The sequence below is a fragment of the Lithobates pipiens genome, unplaced genomic scaffold (assembly GCF_037356315.1).
Source record: "Lithobates pipiens isolate NorthernLeopardFrog02 unplaced genomic scaffold, aLitPip1_a1.2 Scaffold_13, whole genome shotgun sequence".
Lineage (NCBI taxonomy): Eukaryota > Metazoa > Chordata > Amphibia > Anura > Ranidae > Lithobates > Lithobates pipiens.
This window is the reverse complement of record NW_027507718.1, coordinates 177,167,293-177,192,591: the sequence shown is the minus strand read 5'-3', so window position 1 is coordinate 177,192,591 and position 25,299 is coordinate 177,167,293. Positions and strand designations below refer to the sequence as shown.

The window sequence follows — 25,299 nt, the reverse complement described above, 5'->3', positions numbered from 1 at the left end:
ATTGGGCACCTTTTAAAATTTACTATGGGCATTCCAAATAACACAGGTGCTTTTGGCTTCAAATAGTCTGATTCCTGCATGACCAAATGGGTTCCCCATTCACTCTAGGCCCTAAACAATGTTTACGTAGTCCTTTCCCTTATCCTGATGCTGACAAATATGTTAGTATTTTTGCACAAAACCTTATTTAATGTAAGAAAAGTGATTGCACGTAACTGGATGCAGGCACTCCCTCCTATATTTCAGTTCTGGTTAGCAGACGTAAACTCCATTCTTTCCTATAAAAAAATTGATATTCACACACAGGGGCTGTCCCTCCAAATACAATAAAATTTGGGACCGATGGCTGCACACTCCAAAACTTGTGGATGAATGGCTGCCTCAACTTACTTACAGAGACTGAACTGTGACTACTTGAGTTATCTCCCGCTTGACTCCCTCTGTCTTAAATTGTGTAGATCCTCTGTGGTTCCCCGTACTGTATATACACCTCCTATTTGCTGTTTCTATTTTTATTAGGCCATTTTGTTTTTGTATATTGTTACATGCATTGTACCATGTCCGCTTCAAATGTGCTATGTACACATACTGTGACTTCTTTCCATTGAACACTGTTCCAACCTCAATAGTTTAGCACTTCTTCACCTTGTTGCAAACATCTACACTGAAGTATGTTAAGTTTGCTTTCACTGTAATGTAATGCAATGTTTGTTGTATATGCAACTTTTTTCAATAAAGACCTTAATTTCATTATTATCATGGTAAAGAAAATGGGCCAAAGCCATTAGAGTATACTGGTTCCATGAACGGGTATACTTGGTCACCAACAATGCTTAGGTAGATCATACATGTCAAAGTAACATCCACATGAATGGCAGGACCAAGGTTTTCAAGCAGAACATTGTCCAATGCACCACCCTGCTTGCCTTCTTCATACACTTCATACACTGCAACCTGGTGCCATTTCTTCCACATGGATGGAACGCACATGCGACAAATAAGGTTCATCAAACCAGGCCACCTTCTTCCATTGCTCTGTTGTCTTTTTCTGATATTCATGTACCCATTGTAGGCTCTTATGGCTGTGGATACGGGTCAGCATAGTGTGCATCGCTTTGCTAGGATTGTCAAGTGCCCAGAGCTCTCCAGAAGTACCTTGCAGCTACACTCCCACTCCAGGAGCTGTAGGCAGTAAAGGAAAGCATATTCCTGCTGAGTTATGGCCCCCTCTGCTCAGCTAGAGTCTAGCAGGAACTGGCAGAAGGAAGGCTGTTGCCCAGTGGTTGAGACGTACCACTGCACTAGATAATAGCAGATATATTGTTTTTCATTTAACACTGGTAGGAGCATGTGCAGTCATTGGCTGATATTTTTAATCCAGAGAGAATCCAGATAGCGCCCCCTTAAATCCGACCTCCAAACTATGTGTCTTACAGTTTGCCTTTCTTTCTGTGTCTGTGGTGTTGGTTTCAGTGAACATGGATATACTAAGCGTATTCATTTGAAAATCAAAAAGTGAAAAGGTAGCTTAAAGTGTGTGTACTTTAAATTACTGGGTACAGACAATTTGGGTAATGAATTGCATAATTCTCAGTAGACTCATGGTGCAGGTGATATTTTCAGGTGTCCTTCTAATCTCCCACCCACCTGGACCATTTTGATCAGAGTTATAGTTTAAAATAAAAATCAATGAAATAAATGTGCCTGCATAATTGAAGAGTCCAAGCAAATGTATGAAAAAAATCAAATTACATTTATTGAAGCAGTTTTTTTTGTTTTAATAAGCAACTTTTGCTCTAAAGAATTTTTTACAATATAAAGAACATACAAATGACATATATATATATATATATATATATATATATATATATTTCCTACACAGAACAACTAAAATCTAGGACTGAATTCTAACCCTACAAGCATAATACAAAGCAGGCTCTGTAAGAGAATGCTTTATATTGCAAATACTGTCATATCATATAAAGAACAAATAACAGTACATTTTTACTTTTTTGTCTTTTAAATCCTGTCCTAATGTTACAGTATTTTACATCACACTAGAATTACGCAGACATTGCAGGAGAAAAAAAAAATAAAAGTATAAAAATTAATAATAGGAAGGATGTGGGTTTGTTATTAGCATGATCCTGTACAAAGTTGCTTTGAGATACAATAGAAAAAAAATCAAATAAAACAACAAAACAAGCACAAACATCTTTTGCAATGAGGTCCTTTATGTGTAGAAAAAAAGGAAAAAATCCTTTGTAAGACAGTTAAATGTGTCCCTGTTTGTGATCCTGTACAACATCCCATGTCCTTGCAGGCTCTGAAGAAGGACAAGAAGATATATACGGTATATATATATATATATATATATATATATATATATATATATATATATATATATATATATGTATATATACACACACATACACGTTCCTTCCACAGCTTGTAGGTTTCTGCCTTGAAGGAGTTAACATGCCCAGCTTAAACATTTCACAGTGGTATTGTAGAAATAAAACATCATAGACTTGTGATAACCTTAAAAGAAAAAGACAATAGGGCTTCTGCTTTGTTTTGGGTGTTTATTTTCCTGCTTAAAATAGAAATGTAAGTATTCTTTTAAAGCACTACTTCTGCCCTTGCTGGACAATGCACCTACTGTACCGCCATGACATAGACAGCTGTGGGACAGTAACCAATAATTATATATATTGCTACAACCACTAGCTGTCTGCCCAAACAGTTGCAACCTCCAGTGAGTAGAGGGAAGAATGGCAGGGCAGCAGTACTGCTATGGCTATTGTTACCTCCCCTCCTTGTGCATGGATACAAATCTGTAATTGATGGAAAAGCCTGGAAGTGTAATGTAAAAGTTATAAAAATACTAACTGGAATAATATCTAACTGCTATGCTAGTTTGGCAATTTTTCCATGGCGCTGCATGTAACAACTATTACACCTCTAGAATCACAGCAGATCTCAGGACTGTACCATGGTCTGTATGCTTTAGTGTTTTTTTTTTCATCCAGATCGCTTTAAAAGTTTTAGTATTTTTCTAAGAACAACTGATCATTGGCATAATGTTTAGCTTGTTCGGTAAAAAGAACCCAGCATCAAGGTAATGTAGTATTTCAGAAACAGTACAATACATAAAAAAACATTTTCTGCGCTATTTGTCTTGTGTGCACTTACCTTCGTTCTGCAAGAATGAAGATCAAATGTTATTAGGCTATTTCTTATTCAGGTCGAATGTTATTTGTTCAGAAAAAATAGAGAGAGTAGTTTGGGAAAATACCGAATTATGACAATTACATAGAGCTGACATAAAAAAATATTTCTTATGATCATCAGCTCCATTTATTGGTCATAATGTAGTATTCTTCTCATTCACTCCATTCTGTATGAACAAAAACCTGTAACCTGTAGAGAATATAGAATAATAACATTCATTTTTGTCCCCATTCACAAAGAACGAATGTACATGAAGTTTGACAAGTCACAAAGTTCTGTGATTTTTTTATATAAATACACCGCTTAGGGTTCAATTCACTAAAAAATTGTTGATGTGTGCTGTTAACATTTATCATAAAACCAGTTTTTTTAGTTAATTTACTATACCAGGTTTTTGATTTTTGCAGTATTTTGTATGTAATGTCAATTCACAAAAAAGGAATTCTACTTCTTAAAATACTACAAATGCTAGCTGGCGATAATTGTGAGGTATTTATCGTGGAGAGTAGTAAATTGAGCCATTTTTGGTGGAGATAAAATATTGATTCATGAAAAGAAAGTATGAGTAATATAAGATTGCAGTGGTTAAATAACTATTTTAAGGCAAACAAATAATTGCACACCTATGCAGTAATCTCGTAAGTGAACTGAGCATTTTGATGACAAAATTATTGTTTGTTAAATTGATGAACACCATTTAATATAACCCTTTAAGTTCAGTGAATCAACCCTTAAAGTGACAGTCATGAGAAAAGTTTGGAAGCCTCCATTGCTGACCTGTTCTTTGAGAATTTTAGCTTCCTGTCTGTCATGCTTGTGTGATAGCTTCAATGTTGTCTGAGGCTTTGACTTAGACATGTAAGTCCATGACTCAAAAGTACTATAGTAAGACATGGCCAAACAACTTGCATTTTCCAAAGAATGCCAGCAACTGCAGCTCACATACATTTCTAATGACAAAGTACTGTATGTATTATAACACGTTGAAGCATTTAAAACCTGTATAATTGCTGCAAGAGCTATATCAGATTGTGGCATTCTTATTATAAGAAGTAAGCCAGTACTGTTAAGTAGTATGAGTCGGTTGGCCTGCCTTAAATGGCATTTTTATACATTTCATGACCACATATAAACAGAACATTCAAAACACACCGGTGACCTCTGTCTTTGTGTGTCTCTCTCACTAAGGATTTGTCAAGCGTGAAGGATTCAGTCTACTGCAGAGCTCAAATCGCAAATTAGGACAGATTGTAAAAGATGCCTATACCTAGAGTAATTACCATTAGAACACGGGTCTCTAAACTATGGCCTGAAGGACACATCCAGCCAACTTTAAATTCTTATCTGGCCTTCAGTTATGATCAGAGGCGCATCTTCAATATCCAATGACTGAGGGTTCAGGACAGCAAAGGCTGCCTATGGTCTCGGCTTCTCCCATCAGCATCCTAACTACTAATGATATGCTTGCCCCAGCAAGGGGGACTCTGATGTAAGGGGTGCTCTGCTAGGGACCTTTATATAAGGGGGGATGTGATGGGGACCCCAGTATTGGAGGAGAATCTGATGGTGACTCTGATATATGATGGGACCCTGATGAAAGAGGGACTCTGGTGGGTACCCTCATGTAAGGGTGGACTCAATAATTTATAAAACTGTCTTTTTTTTGGCCCATGAATATTTGTAAAATATAAGATGTAGTCCTTATAATGAAAAGTTTGTAGACCGATGTACTAGAACCCTGGAAATAAGTGGAAGCTCCATCTATATCCTATGTAATTAGAAAAATATCTTTAATTTATAAAATTGAGAAATGTGTTCAGTTTCCCAATAATCCTGCTCAATTTTAATACATGTGCAGACAAATCTATGTTATTTTCTCTGTGGTTAATTACATATCTATGTTCTATGGTTCATCGTCATTATCTAGATTATTAGTTAGACTATTCTAATTTTACAAAGGGTTTATGTTAAAAAGCTGCGACTTGGGGAAGAGGACGGGTTCAGCAAATTTGTTTAGATTTATTTGCTAATCTTTGTCTATATTATTTGTCTAGGTGGTTCTTTGTTAGTACTAACACACATTAGGAACCACTTGATTCAACCAAGTCACAGCACAAGTAGATGTGACTGCCTGGAAGACACAAGCATGGGTATTAGAGAGACAGGAAAATTTTTCAACATCAGTACTTATGTGATAAAAATAAATGTGAAGAAAAAAAACAAGTAATACTATTTATTTACAGTGTTAGCACAAAAATCCTCTGTATTTTATTATTTTGACTTCCTAGAAGAAAAATGTTCCTGAAGGAGACACGGAGACTGTCACTGCTGAATTCTTCTTCTGAAAATGCTAGTTGTGTGGCTCCCATTGTGACCCTTTTGGTGGAATCCGAAAATTGAAACACTGATCTAGAACAAGTGTGCAGTTAAGGACTACTCCCTATACTCTTTCTTCATCTGCTTACTTGTTTCAGGACACTGACTCGGAAATTGATCAATAGCAGGCCCACATTTCTCTTAGGAAAGGTTTACTTTAAGACCAGATGCTAGATTATTATTATTATTATTACAACCACTTTTCACTTTAAGTCAGTAAAAGTACCTGTCTATCTAGCTCAGGCGTTTTCAACTTTTCCAACACAGAGGAACCCTTGAAATAACTTTCTGGTCCCAGGGAACCCCTGCTAAAAATTACTCTAGCTACAACTCATAATACATTTGTGTGATGGTCAGTGGGAAGAATGCCCCTTACACTTATTGTTATTGGGAAGATTTACCCCCTTACAGTTAGCAAAAAAGATCAATGGTGCCAGTGGGATCTTATCCGAGGGACAGAAATTGCTAAGAGCTCAAAGAACCCCAAGCAACCTCTGGAGGAACCCTGGTTGAGTAACCCTGCTCTAGCTACAAATCCAATGCAAGGATGTGAGATACGAGTATCTTCAACTACACTAGATAGCAGAAACCACCCGAAACATATAATATATTTTTGGCTGGGCGCAGGTAAGTTAAATCACTAACTACCTTCTTATATCAGACATTTATTATACGTAGTTGTAAATCTTCCTCCTGTGGTTTTTGTGTCTTTGTCCCTCCAAACAAGGTACTACCTTCTCATAGTAGATCCCTAGTTATTATTTATTCTAATTATGTTACATTTACCAGACAATGTGTCACCATTATTTGGCTTTGTAAAGTCCATGCTCATTGGACAAAAGATATAATGTAATCCATGCTGTAAAACAAAAGATGCAGGAATTTTGAGTGGCAGTTCGAATCAGCCCCCACCTTTAACTTTTAGGCTGATCTGAACAGAGGCTCAAAGTTAGTCTATGGGCAGACAGATTTAAATGGATTTCACATCCATTTATATTTGATTACCTCCAAATCTATCTGGATCCAAAAATGGTCTTTTCCTATTTTTTCTTTTTGACCCTAAATGTGATGAATCAGAGGTAAAAGGATAAAACTGGATTTAAATGGAAGAAAAAAACGGAATGAACATGGATGTCACAAAAGTGACACCCATTCTGTTGTGTCCCATGGGGATCTGTGAAAAGATTGGAATGGACCCTGCCTATGTGAAAGGTGCCTACAAAAAAATCATAATTAATCAACTCCATTCTCCATTCCCTATATAGATAGGGGTCCTATAAAGTAAATTTCCAAAATGCCAAAACTGCATTTTTACAATTTTGCTTTTACTATTGTGCACTGGCTTAAACTATTGCTTCAGATTTGTAAAATGAATACATGGACATCTCTCTTTTTCTCTGATATGTATCCTCTGCAAATCTGTCTACATTATTTTTTTTTTATATATATATCTAGAAGCTCTACTACTGTAGAGAGTGATTATGTTTCTTCATTTTGTTTGATGAGGTCTGCAGTCCGAAACTGTTGTCTCATTGAAACATATACAGTATGTACATTGTAACAATTCCTGATACTATGAAACTGTGAATGGTCCAAAAAGACACAACGTGAAATTTCTGAAATCTGATGCTTATGGAAAAAAATAGATTCCTTTTGTTTCCTTTTACACTGTAAGGTAAAAAAAGACATAAACTGACAAAAATCCCCCTGGTAAATGCATTACACAACAAGATCTCATTCTGTACACAGCAATTTAAAATCTTAATTTTTTTTCCTTTCATATAGAAATGTCTATTTATCTTGTTCTCAGAATATACTGGCCAAGTGAAAGAGGTGGCATAAAATACAGAGTTCCATTTTGTTCTAGGGGTTTCTAGGGCCTGCAGGGATGTCACAGGGCAATCGTGTACAAAGGTTTTCTTCTTATGGACACTTTAACGCTTTAAAGTACTTTTCACACTAAAATGGAGGTAAGACAATAAGAGTTTGAGTATCCTTACGATCCAGTATTTATTCTTAATAAATAAAATTCAAAACTTGCATGTTTGTGGCTTTAACCTCTTCAATGTTAGAAGGACATATCTCTTACGATGCAAAGGAATTTCCGACTATATTGTTGAAATCCTCCAAATGCTCCTTCTTGGAAGCAAAGCTGTCTTTCTTGGTCAATTTGGATGTGCAGCTAAATGGTCATTTGAAAAGGTAGGCTTCACATATTGTGTTAGTAAAGACCCTCTTGTCACTGCAGTCTGGGATTTGGTAGAAAAGTAACAAAGAATATCACAGAAGTGTGGATGAAATGTCCTCTGTGCACATTGCTGTTCAACAGGTAGAAGTCACTGTAGAAGTCCAGTCCAGCCATTTGCTCTGTACAATATGCAGAGGAGCCTCTGAGTAAGTACTTTCCTGCTTTTAAATATACAACTAATTTGTAATCCTTACTGCTTGGACAGTGATAGTCCTGCGCTGGAGAGGCTTAATCCATTGGTGTTTATCACACGCTCATTGTCATGCTGGGTGAGTACTGTGGAAAGAGGAAAATTCAAAGTCAAATACAAAAGTTGCAACTGGAAATGGCAAATACAGGGAAAAACACTCTTGTTGGCTGAGCATAAATTCATTTCATTGTTTCACATGGTGATATTGAAGAATTGAAGATATTGAAGAATAATCAAAAGGCCAGGAGGATTTATCAACATCAATTAAATGGATTCATTAATCAAAATGACTTAAATTAATTAATTTAAATTAATAAAGTGAACTGCACATTTTCACGTGTTAGGCTGGTCTTAAAGTGATTGTAAACGATCACCTTATAAAACAATTCAGTTTAAAATAGGCAATGAAAGGCAAAACATTTTTGTATAGATATAAAACTTTTTTTCCCCCTTTTTTATTAGTGAGAGGAGAAGCAGCAGTACACTGAGCTACCCAGTGAATGGCTGTGCAGCGACAAGTCTGATCATTGGAGGAGAGTACACTGAGTTCCCAGCATAGCTAGAGAACTGACCACGGTGTGCTCTCCTGCTTAGTGTTGTCAGTTTTAATAGGAAAGCAGAGGGACTGCCAGGAATACCAGGGATTTCTCATAAAGGAAGCAATACAAAGAGAACAGGAGACTTTCTCATACAAGCTCATGATACAGCAGGCACATATCAGGAATATTATGTGTTGGGGGTAACAACAGTTTTAAGTTTTTATATCTGAGTGTACCTATTTAGAACACTGTGGCCCAGTGGCTTCGCAGATCATCAGTGAGGTATATAATATTGGCTCTGCAATGTAAGGTACTGTATTATTGCTTGTCTACCATTTCTATACATCTTTCTAGATCAGGATTACTACATAGTAACTGGACGTTTTTCACGGAAATATTAACAAAATGAAGTAGAGTTGCTGGAATTTTCAAAGGGCGAAGGGACATTTGGGTATGCTACCATAAAAAAAAAAAAAAATCAAAAACAAACAAACAAAAAAAAACTTGGTTGTATTAAATCTAATGCTATGCTACATAGGTACATGGAAATCGAATTACATTTGCATTATATGATGGCCATACACAATATGTATTTATTTACATAGATGTACATACAAATAAGTATTATATATACAGTATCATCTTGATAGCTTTAACATTTTATTGGAAATACCATGCATCATACACTTGTAATGGTCATATTGAGTTATCAATTTCCTACGATCAGTCTTTTTGCCCCAACCAATCAGAATAATTTTGATTAAATCTTTCTTTTTCACTCTAAATCAATCAATGACACTATTTGTGTCTTTTAGATGATTCTTAGATGCAATCATATTATCTGATTCTGTAAAGAAATGTGTCAAATGAATGTACTGAAAGAAAAAAGTTATTACAATTGTTATCCTGCAGGAGAACACAACTACTGAGCCATGGCCACATACCCATGTAGTACTTCTGCTTTTAACCACTTGCCAAACGCTGACATACGTCCTTACTTTGAGGACCGATACCGCTGTAAAGGCAGCAGCTAACTGCCATAACCCCGGTATTCGTGTGTTTGGCCGGCAGTCGACTACAAGATAAAAGTGGTCCCTGTGGCAAATTCGCTGCAAGATCACTTTTATCGGCGCCGGCAGAGGGCACCCTCCTCCCGATGCCCTCCGCCACTTACCGGAGCCCTCGGCAGCGGCAGAGGCAATCCTGTCCCCTCTGTGGCTGTGCATGGAGATGAGTGAGGGGAAGATGGCCCCCACCTGTCTCCATTACATTGCAGGGCGGGAAGCCACATTAAAATGTCACTTCCGCCCATAGCTCTTAAATTGTAATAGGAATAAAAGTGACATTTTTTTTAAAGCAGTGTAAAAATAAAAGGTAAAATAAATAATATATATATATATTTTTTAACGCACCTAGTCCGGCTGAGCTCTCGTGCAGAAGCCAACGCATATGTGAGTAGCACCAGCATATGAAAGCGGTGTTCAAACCACACATGTGAGGTATCGCCATGATTGGTAGAGTGAGAGCAATAATTCTAGCCCTAGACCTCCTCTGTAACTCAAAACATGCAACCTGTAGAATTTATTAAACGTTGCCTATGGAGATTTTTAAAGGTAAAAGTTTGTCGCCATTCCACAAATTTTGAAATGAGACATGTTGGGTATCAATTTACTCGGTGTAACATTATCTTTCACAATATAAAAAATTTGCTAACTCTACAGTTGTCTTATTTTTTTAATTCAAAAAAGTGTTTTTTTCCAAAAAAAAGTGTGCTTGTAAGACCGCTGCGCAAATACGGTGTGACAGAAAGTGTTGCAACGGCCACCATTTTATTCTCTAGGGTGTAAAAGTATAATGTTTCGGGGTTCTAAGTAATTTCCTAGCAAAGAAAAAAAACTGTTTAACTTGGAAACAAGACATCTAAAAAAGAGGCTCGGTCCTTAAGTGGTTAGTAGCCTCTTACTGTGAACTAGCTTAATGATTCTCAGAATGCTTTATGGAAAATATTCAAAATCACTAATTTCTACCTCATTGGTGACTAGAAATATGAAATCCTTACGCTTTCGCTTTGGAAGGGGTTTAAGAAGTTCCCGGCCATCTCTCCATCATCACGAGGCGTTCCCGGAGGGTTGTTCATCCCTGCCATGTTATTTGGAGAGTTCTACAAGTGATGCAGAATGTGAATTAGGAATAAAAACATTTGGGCTGCCACATGCCTATACATGACCCACAGGATCATTTTTTAGCACACTTGAATAAATGTTGTTTCTATATTCTCCGGCTTTCATAAAAACCAACAAGTTATAGCAGACAATATACACTCATCAGCCTCTTTATTAGGTACACCTTGCTATTACTAGGTTGGACCCCCTTTTGCCTTCAGAACTGCCTTAATTCTTTGTGGCATAGAGCCAACAGGGTGTTGGAAAAATTCATCAGAGATTTTGGTCAATATTGACATGATAACATCACGCAGATTTGTCAGCTGCACATCCATGATGCGTATCTCCCATTCCATCACATCCCTAAGGATTGAGATATGATGACTGTGGAGGCCATTGGTGTACAATGAACTCATTGTCTTGTTCAAGAAACCAGTTTGAGATGATTTGTGCTTTGGGACATGGTGCATTATCCTGCTGGAAGTAGCCATCAGAAGATGGGTACACTGTATTATTAAAGGAATGGACATAGTCAGCAAGTAGGCCGTGGTATTTAAGCAATGCTCAATTGGTAGGGGCCCAAAAATGTGCCAAGAAAATATAGCTCACATCATTACTCTTTCACCAGCCTAAACTGTTGATACAAGGCAGGATGGATCCATGCTTTCATGTTGCTTATGCAAAATTCTGACCTTACCATCTGAATGTCACAGCTGAAATCGAGACTCATCAGACCAGGCAATGTTTTTCCAATCTTCTGTTGTCCAAATTTGGCGAGCCTGTGCAAATTGTAGCCTCAGTTTCCTGTTTTTAGTTGACAGGAGTGGCACCCGGTGTTGTGCATTTAACCGGTTTCCAACCGGCACACGCCAATGTACGTCGGCAGAATGGCACGGACAGACAAATGGGCGTACAGGTACGTCCCTTTAAATTTGCCGCCATGCCATCGAGTGGGACCTCCGTGAGTACGATCTCGGGTCCCTCAGACTTGAGCCTGCGATTGTCTCACAGGGAGGAAGAACAGGGAGATGCTAAAGTAAACATGCATCTCCCTGTTCTGCCTAGCAACAGTGACACTTATCTCTGCTCCCTGTGATTGGTGCAGAGATCAGTGATGTGTAAAACACAGCCACGCCCCCCACATTTAGCAGTACGCCCATAGGACACACTTAACCCCTACACTGCCACCTAGTGGTTAACCCCTTTACTGCCAGTGTAATTTACACAGGAATCAGTGCATTGGTATAGCACTGATTGCTGTATAAATGACAATGGTCCCAAAAATGTGTCAAAAAATGTCCGATGTGCCCGCCACAATGTCGCAGTCACAATAAAAATCCCTGATCGCCGCCATCACTAGTAAAAAAATTATAAAAATGCCATAAAACTATCCCCTATTTTGTAAACGCTATAACCTTTGCGCAAACCAATCAATAATCACAAAAAAATATTTTTTTATACCTTTTTGGGGGATATTTATTATAGCAAAAAGTAAAAAAGAATGTGTTTTTATTTCAAAATTGACGCTCTTTTTTTGTTTATAGCGCAAAAAATAAAAAACACAGGGGTTATCAAATACCACCAAAAGAAATCTCTATTTGTGGAAAAAAAAGGAGGTCAATTTTGTTTGGGAGCCACATCGCACGACCGCGCAATTGTCAGTTAAAGCGACGCAGTACCGAATCGCAAAAAGTGGTCTGGTCTTTAGCCAGCAAAATGGTCCGGGGCTTATGTGGTTAAAGATGGTTTTCTGCATACCTTGGTTGTAATGAGTGGTTATTTGAGTAACTAATGCCTTTTTATCATCTCAAACCAGTCTTCCCATTCTCCTCTGGTTTCTTTGACAACAACAAGGCATTTTTGTCCACACAACTGCCACTCACTGGATATTTTCTCTTTTTCGGATCATTCTCTGTAAACCCCCGGAGATGGTTGTGTGTGAAAATCCTAGTGGGTCAGCCATTTTTGAAATACTCAGACCAGCCCGTCTGGCACCAACAACCATGCCACGTTCAAAGTTACTTAAATCCCCTTTCTTCCCCATTCTGATGCTCAGTTTGAACTTCAGCAAGTCATCTTTACCACATCTAGATGCCTAAATGCATTGAGTTGCTGCCATGTGATTGTCTGATTAGCAATTTGTGTTACCAAGCAATTAAACAGGTGTATCTAATAACATGGCCGGTGAGTGTAGGTATCCTGTACTAACTTTCCCTGGGCTCCAACTCCAGATCCAAAGAATTTCTTGCTTTTTCTGTATTTGGGGAAATACTTGTCCCTTTTCTCTCCATTCCACATTACAGTGCTAGGTCTCCTACAGAGGCCCTGGCACAACGTATATATGTGTATGTATATGTGTGTGTCTTTAGGGGTGGGGGTGAGAACACACACATAGCCCTGTGTAAGTTTACAATTTATCAATAAGTTATGCATACAGAAAGATTATTGTATGTCATTGCCGACTTCCTTGTGGAAATGTTTATTGCTTGGCTCTCCCCGGCTTTAATATATTGAATTAATAATCTAGGACAAGCAATGGAGTCATATTGAAATCAGACCTCCTGATCTATATCTATGAATTTGTTCTGATTCAGAAAGTATTAAAGCCATTGGGTTATCATGACAGCCAGGCACCAAGCATTTTCATTTTACATTTATGATTCCAATTAACTGTACATTTGCAGTATTTTTTAACACAATTTAATTGCAAGCTTAAAAAAATGTAAAAGGACAAAAATGCAATTGTTTTCATTACCTTTGGCAACACATCCATGTCTCCAGAGCCTGAAACAGAATGATAAATATTTTAGTTGTTTCTATTTAAATAAATAGTATGCTGTGTTTAAATTGCACATTATTGCAGAATATAATTTAGCTGATTAGTAAATGTATAATTACATCAGAATATGCTGATAAAACCTAGTATGCGATGCTATTTAAACTGCTTGCCACTAGATGTCACAATTGCACTGCTTCTTATTTGGGTTGTATCTCTTTACTGAGTTTGGTATAGTTTTTTTGTTTCTATTTTTTCCTTTATTTTCATAGATCACGTGGTTATCTATACTGCTTCTTACCATATGGTTGAGTTCCATTATTATTACATCAAGTGTTCATTTCACAATCTATAGTTTATTTGTTTTTCATTTGGCCCTGTAGCTTAATAATTGTCTCACATTTTATTTAGTGGGTGATATTAATTGATGTGGTGCTTTATTTATATTTGGCTTAAGAAGCGATAAGATGTGTCTTAATTTTCCAGCACGGAGAGTGCTTGATCTATTTGAGAATATAGATCAAGCCCTGAGATGAGCTGCCACCCCCATAATAAGATTGCGTGGTGGATATTGTTAGTCTTGGATCCGGTGGATGAAACATTAAAGAGGAACTGCAGTCTGCTCACATAATTTGTAATAAAAACATGTTTGCCATTCTGAAACTTCCCTCCAACCACTTTGTATATTATTTTATATATACTGTGATTCTGGCTGCAACCATTTTAACTGTGGGCAACTGAAGCTGCTGCCTGTTCACTTCCTGGATTTACACAGACACACAGAGGCACACCTCCAGCACTGCAGCTCTCATTGGCCCTCTTATGACTCCCCCCCCCTTCCTGGCAAACTCTCATGAGAGTGAGAAAGATAGCTGTGCATGATGTCATAAACCTAGGCGTTTTTCCAGACAAGAAAAGGGAAGTGGGCTTTATAAGTTATCGTAGAAAATATATAAATAGTTTGAGTCCTGAAAACAAGAGTCCACTTATTATATATAGCAGCGCATAAACATGCACGTCTGTTCAAAAGAACTTCATTAAGTGCTCATGAGGTAATGGTGATTGGATACAGTTCAGTCTGTGAAAGGGGAGAGATACAAACAGCTTCCACCTCACGATCCACCTTTTGTGCTCCAAAACGAGAGCCCCTTTTGGGGATACACTCACCAAAATTCTAAATAGTTTGAGCCTTCATGATATCAAAACAAATTACTTCTTAGGCCGCGTACACACGGGCGGACTGTCTGAAGGACTTGATCCGCTGAAACGTGTTTCAGCAGACAGTCCGCTCGTGTGTGGGCTTCAGCGGACTTTTTCAGCGGACAGTCTGGCGGACTAAGTCTTTCGGAATTTCCGTAATATTGTCCGTCCAACTTTGGTTTCAGCGGACAGTCCGCTCGTGTGTAGGCAAGTTGGACGGACTAAGTATGGCGCATGCTCAGAAAGGATTTACACGGCCGAAGGTTGCATTGCAGTGTATTGGACGCCGTATTTCTAGTCCCGTCGTACGTGCTGTACACGTCATCGCGCAAGCTTTCAGCGGACTGTCTGTTCATTGTGTGTGGTCAAGTCCGTTCATTCAAAAGTAGGACGGACTGTCTGTCGGATTGTCTGACGGACTTAGTTGGACGGACAGTCCGCCCGTGTGTATGCGGCCTTAGTCGCTTCTCTGCTGCCGGTTGCAGGAATATTGCTCTATACTTCCTACATACATTCTGGGCACTTCCTGTGTTGAGGGCATGTGGCCTGGTACAGTTCAGGAGGGGGGGGGCGCTCTCTCGCCCCCCCCTCTTTTCCTGAGGCCTGCCAGGTTGCGTGCTCGGATAAAGGGTCTGGTATGGATTTTTGGGGGGAACTCCACGTAATTTTTTTTTTTTACATTTGGCGTCGAGTTCCCCTTAAAATCCATACCAGACCTGAAGGGTCTGGTATGGATATTTGGGGGGAACCCCACATCATTTTTTTTTTAAATCCCCTTAATATCCATACCAGACCTGAAGGGCCTGGTAATTGAATTTGCGGGAACCCCTGGGGCAGGACCAAGGTCCTCAAACACTTTTTATGACAATAACTTGCATATAAGCCTTTAAAATTAGCACTTTAGATTTCTCCCATAGACTTGTACAGGGTGTTGCGTGGCTTTTCAAATTTTCTCTGAACACCCCAGATTGTTCGCTGTTCGGTCAACAGGCAGACAGGAAATGTTCTAGTCGAACATGAGTTTGACTCGAACTTGAAGCTCATCCCTAGTGGAGACACATTGAGGGTTATTTACGAAAGGAAAATCCACTTTGCACAGGCAGTCGCTCTAAATCTAAGAGGTAGATCTGAAATGAAGAGAAGGTCTCCTGATTTTATCATCCAATCATGTGCAAGCTAAAATGCTGTTTTTTATTTCCCTTGCATGTCCCCCTCAGATCTACAGCGACTTTACTTCCAAGTGCACTTGCAGTGCAAAGTAGATTTTCCTTTAGTAAATAACTCAATGTGAGCGGCTGCATAATTTTAATTTACTTACCCCTTTATGTTAAACTGTAGCATGAGGAATTTCACTATCTTATTAGACATTTTATTTACTGTTTTATCTCATAACCTTTTTTTTTTTTCTAAAGAAAAGACTACTTTTGGCCCTCTCTAAAAAGCCCCCCACAAATTTCAAAATCAGATGTCAAGTTAATATACAATGCAGGATATAGCTATAGCTAAGCGAATACACATAGCATGAGCCCAGTATTACTTTAAGACTATATGCAGACAACCACAGACTTTACTGGTCATATAAGAAAGGTGTTTCTAGAAAAAAGGATCCCGCGTAAATGATCAGTAAAATGCTTGCCTTTAGATGCATTTTTTAAATGTATACTGTAGTTCTATATCCTCCTGTTTTTTTTGTTTTTTTTTGTAAATACTAGAGTGCACTCTTTGCATCTATGCATATGCGTTTACACACATTTACACTCACAAGCTCAAAACATGCATGTCCTTGGATGACATTTTTTTGATATTTGGTTACAGATCTGAATGTATGTTTTTACACCTGTGTTCATGTCCCCATTGAAAACAATACACTTCCATTCAGATTCGTAATCCAAAAACACTTTGAAATGCATTTTTATGCCCCTGGGAAAGATGCCTAAATTGTAGAAGCTAATTTTGGTGTTAAAAAAGAAATTATTATATAGTGCTTTCCCCTTTCTCCCGATAATCGTGGTTGTTTTCAGTGTCCAGAAATAAAATAAAGCTGTATTAAACCCAAAAGTAAAAATGTATTACTTTGCTTAACCAATCCTTGGATGTGATGGCTGTATTCGTTTTCTTTTCTAAACTTTTTTAGTTTGTTTTTACCTGGTGATATGGCCAGTAACACACCTCCTATATTTTATATTTATTTTTATTTATTTATATTTTATTTATTTATTTATTTTATTTATTTTAATTTATTTATTTATTTATTTTTATTTATTTATTTATTTTATTTATTTATATTTATATATTTTATATTATATATATATTTTATATATTTTATATAGAGTTTCTAGACTCTGGATGAAAGAGCACAGGGGGCACCTTTGGACAGCAGCACTGTCAGTCTGGGGGAGGTGAGTGTTAGATGAACTAGCAGATTAACTGCACTAAAAAATTGAAGTTTACCACCAGCTATAACTTTATAATTAGTTACAGTAGTTGTTTTTTCTTTATGGAATAAAGGTTTTACACAAATAAAAGCTGATTATTATTATTCAGGATTTATATAGCACCAGCAATTTTACACAGCGCTTTACAATATAAAAGCATCATTGTAAGCATCTCTACCAGGGTTAAAAGGTGATTCCCATCCCTGTAAACTAATATATCTGACAGAGAATGTGTTCTTTTGAAAAACAACAGACTTACTGACTGGATCACCATATGAAATAGAAGAAAGGAAGCCTAAAAAGAGAATTAATGGAGCCATCACATCTAAAAATTGATAAGACGCAATATAATAAATATTTGCTTTTGGATTTAATACTTTAAGGCAGATAAAACATTCTGTTACATAAACTTCAAATTCTTACATACCATTAAAATCTAGGTGCTTACCTAGTGATCCATTCATATGATGAGGTTCCATTGCACCCATTGCTCCCATTGGGCCATCAGGACCGGGACCCATTGGAAACTACAAGAAAAGTAAGTTCAAAATCTCTTACATGTCAGAACTTAAAGTTACGAATATTTGCATATTTACTACTGCAGGGGCCGCTGATTTTATCGGTTCTTTCCCAAACAGTACAGAGGCTGCCAATCACCCATGCAACAGTTCATTCACTGTGGCTCCAAATAAGAGTCTAGAGAAAGTAATGGCAAACCTTGGCACCCCAGATGTTTTGGAACTACATTTCCCATGATGCTCATGCACTCTGCAGTGTAGTTGAGCATCATGGGAAATGTAGTTCCAAAACATCTGGGGTGCCAAAGTTTGCTATCACTGATCTAGGGGATGTCCTTTTAAAGGAGTTGTAAAGGCAGAAGGTTTTTATTTATCTTAATGCATTTTATGCATTAAGATAAAAAGCCTTCTGTGTGCAGCAGCCTCCTCAGGCCCCTTAATACTTACCTGAGCCCCATCTCTCTCCAGCGATGTCCACTAGTCCCTCAGCCATCCGTGACTTTCCCTTCTAATTAGCTGAGACACAGAAGAGCTGCCCTTGTCTGCCAATCAAAGTCAGTTAGCCAATCAGGAGAGAGAGGGGGCAGGGCTGAACGGCAGCTCTGTGTCTGAATGGACACATGGAGCTGTAGCTCAGCTTGGGTGTTTGCTGTGGGGGGGGGGGGGCACTTAACAGGAGGGAGGGGCCTGGAGCAGCAAAGATCTAGGCTGCTCTACTGCAAAGAGCAGGTAAGTATAACATGTTTTTATATTTAAATTTTTTTTAACACAAGACTTTACAATCATTTTAAAGTTTATTGCTTGCAGAACTTCAATGAGAAGGGGAAGGAATTGGCCTGGGATATTCAAAAACGCTCAGAAGCAGCAGTGTTTAAAGTACAGTCTTTCCTAACAGTAGTGATATTGATTAAGAACAGTCCAAGGCCCTGCAGCAGAAGACCAGGAGGCAAATTTTGGGTCTCTGGTTACCCTGCGCTATTGGGAAACTATGAATACCCAGTGCAGCATCCAGCACACAGTCACGATCTTAGGGGTTACCGTATTTATTGGAGTACAACAGGCACCATTACCTTTAGAGGAAATTTTCAGGGAAAAAAAATATTTTTTAAATAAACAACTTTGCAGCCTGATCAATGTCCATCTGCAGCCTGATCAATGCCCAGCTGCAGCCTGATCGATGCCCAGCTGCAGCCTGATCGATGCCCAGCTGCAGCCTGACCAATGTCCGTCTGCAACATGAACCATGCAGAAAATTACCAAGCCGCCATCTCCTGTTTACGCGACACTCACTTGGCTCTCACACACACAGTCCTACCTCCGCCATCGGCATTGTACCAGCTCCTGTGACAGAACACTGGTCCAATGCCGGTGGTGGAAGCGGGACTGTGTGTGTGATGTGGGAGCCCAGTTTAAGCCGAGTGGGAGAGTCGGTGAATTACGGCAGCGCTCGTTCCCCTCCGAGGTATGCTATGGGCGTATAACATGCACCTATGATTTGCCCCCTATTTTCAGGGGAAGAAAGTGCATGTTATACGCCGATAAATACGGTAATTCAAAGTCACTACTCAGACATCCCTAGGAAAAAAGTTCAAAACAGGTATGGGAAGGAGGTCAGCAGCAATTATCAAAAGTAACATACCAACATCCCTAATAATAATAAGGCACAAATAGTTGAGGAACTGGGATTTTAAAGGTACACCATATACACAAACAAACAACAATGTAAAAAAGCAATATATAAATCATTTATTAAACATAAACAAGAGAAAAGTAAGGACCACAGTTACAGTCAACCATTCTGGTTATAACACACATCTCAACCCTAACTGCCGAGAGAACTGAAAAAAATAAAAAATAAAATCCCAGTTCCTCAACTCTTTGTGCCACATCCCTAGGGAAGCTGCTGCCTCCTAGCTTACTCCATACCCAAACCTCTGAGTGAGATGGTGCCTCTCAGGACCAGATCCCTTGTGGTGTGGTTCTGCAGTCAGGTCTGACTTAAGGCCAAGTCCACTTGAGCCTTAAACCGTAGCACCTCTGTAGCCTCCTTGAACAGTTCAGTTTATGAGCTGGTGGGCAGCAACAGCCTCTGCACCTCTGAAGCCCTCCTGGGGAGAAGGAACCCTGCTCTCCAGTGTCTTAGACTTTTTTCACATTCTTGCCTCCTACTGGACACTTCCCCTCTAAGGATAGGCTGGAGCCTGATAAACATTCAGGCTGGTTGATTTGAATCTCCTGCTGTACGCTCTAGAAGCTTCTTCTAGAGGCACAGAGAAGCATTAAAACTCCCAACCCCTGAGACCCTGCACAGACCAGAACAAATAATTACTACTCCCTTAAGCCACAATTAAATTTGCCTAACAACCTAAGGGGGAGTAATACATTCTCCACCTGATGTTCGATTTTTTGCTAAAATTGACCTGAATGGCAACAACTTTCCTGTCGCCCAGCAGAGATAACACCACCCTGAATATTCAGTTCACTCAGGCAGACAAAAAAAATGCAGGCATTATTGGCTGTTCTATTACAGAGCCCAACATACTCTGCAAACCGAGTGTCATTGAAGCACCCAGTAATCCGTGATTATTAGTAAAATAAAGATTGTATACATATAGATTAACATGATATGAATCAAACATTACACTATAGTTTCCCATTAACAATTTCTAAGTCCAAAATGCATATTCCTTTAGCTTTTTAAATACCCATGGTTTTCTAGCTTCTTCTTGGACACCAAAATCTTTTACTTACATTTGGTCTGCTTCCACCGGGTCCTATTGGGTTCATCATTGTGTACATGTTCTCACTTGAGTTTGTTGAATCTACACAAAATTAGATGAAAAATACAGTTATACCACATCTCTTAGCAGGTAACATACAGTATGTTATTTTATACCATAGCTCACTGATAATGTGTAACCCAGAGTAGCTAGAATTTATGCAAATGCCTTATATGAAAATGCAGTATCAGTATGCATGTAGCTGTAACTATTTTGTGTATGCTTATATACAATACATATCTAACTATTGATTCAGCTATGTAATCTGAGAGAGTGCAAGTAGCAGTAGAATGAATAATAAAGGCTTGAACATTCCAAAATCTTTAGAAAATCAGTTACTAAACTTTCCCCAGCTGCCATACTGCAGAGGGTGACATCACCATCCCCTAGATAAGATTCCAGGGAATGACAAGTAGCCCAAACCTCGAGGATCATCTTCTCCCAAAGTTTGGGCTACACAGCATTCTAATGCCACGTACACACGTAGCAGACTATCCGGGCGGACTTAGTCTGGCGGACTTCCCGCCAGACTGTCCGCCGGACTTTCCGAACGAGCTACTTGCCCACACACGGCACTTTTTCTGCGGACTAATATGGCGTACTAAGTCCGCCAGACTATCCGCCATACTTTTGAAATGAATGGACTCGCCCACACACGCTGAGGAAAGTCCGCTCATTTTGAGCGCGTCTCCAGGTAGCCGGGGCCAGCGAAGGAGGCGTTGCTGGCCCCGTCACCTGGTATGGACTTAAAAGGGAACCCCTACGCCAAAAAATCGGCGATGTCCCTATATAAGTCGCCACACGCCGCATCCCTGCCATTGTGTCCGGAGAGAGCGACGAGGCAACATCTCCAGAAGAGAAGAAGAGACGAACAGAAGAGAAGAACAGAAGGCCAGAAGACAGCGGCGACAGAAGACCGGGAAGAAGAACGGAGGAGGGGGACAAGACCCCCGAAGTCGGAAGAAGAGGGCGGCTGCGAAGAAGAAAGCCGGGCTCCTCCGCTAGTAAAAGAGCTAGCAGAAGATAGCGGAGGAGTCCGGTGAGAAGACCCCTGAAGATGGAAGACCCCCGGAGCTGTGCAATAAACTATTTTAACCCTTGTGTGTTGTGTTTTTTTTTACATTTTTTTTCACAGGTGAATGGGTAGGGGTACATTGTACCCCATACTCATTCACATAGGGTGGGGGACCGATAAGCCCCCCGCCCGCAGACCCCAACAACCAATGGCCAGGGTTGTCGGGAAGAGGCCCTTGTCCTCATCAACATGGGGACAAGGTGCTTTGGGGTGGGGGGGCCGTGCGGCCCCCCTTCCCCATGTCACCCCCCATGTTGAGGGCACGCAGCCTGATACGGCTCAGAAGGGGGGGCACTCGCTCGTCCCCACCCCCTTTCCTGGCCGGCTGGGTAGCGTGCTCGGATAAGGGTCTGATATGTACCTGGGGGGACCCCCCTGCAGGTTTTTCGGCGTAGGGGTTCCCCTTTAAGTCCATACCAGGTGACGGGGCCAGCGACGCCTCCTTTGCTGGCCCTGGCTACCTGGAGACGCGCTCAAAATGAGCAGACTTTTCTCCGGGCGGGAAAAGTCCATTCATTTCAAAAGTACGGTGGACTGGAACACACACGGCCGGATTGTCCGCCGAAATGCGAGTCCGGCGGAACAGATTGGAGTGCAAAAATACTTTCTTAGTCCGCCGGACTTTTGGGTAACACACACGGGGGGATTGTCCGGCGGACTTGAGTCCGCCGGACTTTTCCACCGGATTGTTTGATCGTGTGTACGAGGCATTAGAGTTAATTGTTATCTTCCATATAAAGGTTAGGTTTACAGCAACCCCTCACCCCTAAATTAAATTTTCTCCAATATAACATCCCCCACCATTATTTAAAAATCTATTTTTTTGTGTTTATTTAGTACATTTTTTTTTAACTCTGGTCCATCCCCTGCCTCCATTCTTACCTAAACAATAATGACATGTTGCTGCTCCTGCAGTCTCCTGGGATATCCCCATCTTATCTTTCAGGAGGCTGCAGGAGCAGCAACACACAGCAGCTGAAAGGTGGAGCTGGTGGTATCATCATGGACAGCTACAAGAACCTGGAAGAAACAGCTGACTCACAATTATGTAGGAAGGGAAAGGGTGGCGAGGGCCTCGGAATGTGACAACTGTTTTCTTTGTGTTCAGTGCTCTGAACAGCCGCTATATACAGTTGTCATTCCAAGCGCAAATGTAGAAGAGACTCCTACAGGTTCTGGACATTGGGCACATATATAACAGAAATGTAACAGTGCAGCTGGGGTCAGTTTCAGAAGAAGAAGAGGAAATGCATTAAAAAAAATCAAATGCATGTAAATAAAATTATAGTAAAAATTACATTAATACCACTAAGGCTGACTGTGCATGGACAGATATCCAGATATTTCAGCAAAATATTAGTATAATTCATCAATGGGCAATTTATCAAGCTGAATAATGTGACTGCCTCTTACAAAGTTAAGGAATTTTTTGTATCAATGTGAGCAAAAATTGGGAGTTGCCTTGCTCTTGGGTTTTGTTTTTGCTTGTCTAAATCAACAGCATTAGAACAGGTAGAAGTGGAAACCATTGACTTCCATCAATAAAAACTGCAACAATTTCAGCATTGTATACTGGGGTACAGGAAAGGTCAGTGTTTTGACTTAAAATGTATCAGAAATGTATAAAGTGAAAAAGTAGTGCAGAGTTCCCAGTGGGGAGTCAGATAACAATAACACCCCTTTCACACCAGGGCGTTTTGCAGGCACTATAGCGTTAGAAATAGTGCCTGCAATCCGCCCTAAAGAAGCTGCACCATTGTGAGTAGTGTGAAAGCCCTGAGGGCTTTCACACTACAGCGGTGCTCTGGCAGGACGTCAGAAAAAAGTCCTGTCAGCAGCTTCTTTGGAGCGGTGAAATCAATGGGGCAGCGCTGTAATACCGCCGGCAAAACGCTGCTATTGCGGCGTATTGCCGGCGGTTTTAACCATTTCGCGGCCGCTAGCGGGGGTAAAAGCGCCCCGCTAGCGGACGAAATGCGCCGCAAATCTGGCGGTAAAACGGCGCTAAAAATAGTGGCGTTTTACCGCCGATGCAATGGGCGGTGTGGTGTGAAAGGGGTCTAAGCAATTAAAAAATTGACAGAGATTTCAAACGTCCCATACTAGAAATAACATTTTGACCAAAGTTCTATGTTAAAGTTTTTATTTTTGTCTGTGTATTATTACCTCCTGGACTGGGCATTATGGGTGTTCCTGGAGGCCCTCCACCACCTGGAGGTCCCTAAATAAAATAAAATAATTATTATAGGTTATTTATTTATAATGCTGTAAAACAAAATGTCAACCAAATAAGCTGGTGTTTGACTTTATTAAAATTGTAATGACTTAAAAAGGGACTACAACATAAAAACAACCTCTTACCACATAGTTTCCTGGTGACGACGATGAATATGCTATCTGAATATAGAAAAGAGAGGAATACAGTGAATTATAGAGGGAAAGTAGAGTGTTATTAATAGCATTTAATATATTGTTTTCTTCCTCCTATGATCAGGTCATAGAAAAAAAATTTTGCTAATATTTTGTCCTTTTTCATGGTATGAAATAATGCAAATTCATTTTTACAATTACCATTCCAGCCAGCAGGTGGAGCTCTAGTCTGCTTTTAACTGTTTTCTAGGTTGACCTTAGCTGCATTGCTGTAAAAAGTCTGTTTAAAGAACTCAATACCAACTCAATATCAAATTCATATACACAATTGATTGAGTCAGTGGAGTGACTCACTTCCTCCTCCGCCCTTCCCCCTTGTCTATTTGGTCAGACGAGTCTATACAGGCTTTTAATGAGAGAGAGAGAGATACTCTGAAAGCAAACAGCACCAGCTGTGCCCTCTATTTAAAAACATAGTTCTATGTGAAATGCGTGCACCATGTATTGAATGTATTACATTTGAGATAGTAATTATTATTAGTAATAACTCATTATATCCCACTCAACATTCTGAGAAAGGAAATATATATATTTAATGTGTGGTCTATATCAAGCATGGATAAAGTAGTGGCAAACCCTGTAATACTTGAAGCCTGATTTTGTTTTAATCAAGAGGATGGTAATATATAATTTACACATAGTGCTAAATTGTTAATGAGGTCAGATCCACCAAAAGCTCAGCAAAACTGTTAGTTACGGAATGAGCTTAAAAATAGTATAAGACATCCACAATAGTTATTTACTATCCTTTCTGGCACATATTATTATTTTGCTGTATTTACATTGCAATGGAAATAATACAGGTAGCTAATATCAGATGGCTATTTAAAACTGAAAAACTTTTTTATAATTAAGTTTGCTTACCGAATTGGCATTGGGGTTTGGCCAAGGACCTCTACCTCCAGGTCCCCTTTGGAAGAAAAAAAAAAGTTTGTAATTTAAGTTGCAATGCTTCATAAAGTATACTCTATGATTTAAAAATAAAATCCTAATATATTTAGTAAAAAAGCAATATTGTATACAAATATATATATCGGGGTGCAGAGCACTGAGCCCACCCACTTATGACATTAGCAAATCAACATTCACTATTGTCTTCCTGCTTCTCCCGCCAGTCAATCAGGACAGGAAGTCGGTCCTAGGACCAGATTGGCCGGGAGGAGAAACGACTAGATTGGCCGGAAGGAGAAGTCAGGGAATCTGCCTGGGACCTGGATGGGGTAAGTGCAGGTGGGCAAGCATACGGGGGGGGGCGAGCGAGCGAGCAGGCGGGCATGCAGGAGGGTTTGTTTGCCAAAAAAATTAAGCCTCAGCTCAGCTCTTTATTCTCTAAAAT

The 25,299-nt window shown here is 39.5% G+C and overlaps 1 protein-coding gene across 5 annotated transcripts in view; it reads right to left on the bottom strand.

The window, feature by feature from the left end:
* Window positions 1-1,732: 1,732 nt before the first annotated feature.
* The window catches only part of SSBP4 (single stranded DNA binding protein 4), a 660,119-nt gene continuing 636,552 nt past the window's right edge, over window positions 1,733-25,299 (bottom strand). For 3 of the 5 annotated variants that reach the window (XM_077475911.1, XM_077475914.1, XM_077475916.1), the window contains 8 exons: window positions 24,828-24,873; window positions 23,895-23,930; window positions 23,700-23,754; window positions 20,430-20,500; window positions 17,609-17,687; window positions 13,505-13,533; window positions 10,647-10,748; window positions 1,733-8,134 (listed from right to left, as the gene is read on the bottom strand). In XM_077475911.1, coding sequence (XP_077332037.1) covers window positions 8,105-8,134; window positions 10,647-10,748; window positions 13,505-13,533; window positions 17,609-17,687; window positions 20,430-20,500; window positions 23,700-23,754; window positions 23,895-23,930; window positions 24,828-24,873 — 448 coding nt within the window. In that variant the 3' untranslated portion in view covers window positions 1,733-8,104. Of the gene's footprint in view, window positions 8,135-10,614; window positions 10,749-13,504; window positions 13,534-17,608; window positions 17,688-20,429; window positions 20,501-23,699; window positions 23,755-23,894; window positions 23,931-24,827; window positions 24,874-25,299 lie in introns of all 5 variants that reach the window. The other 2 variants (XM_077475913.1, XM_077475915.1) reach the window with 2 other exon arrangements.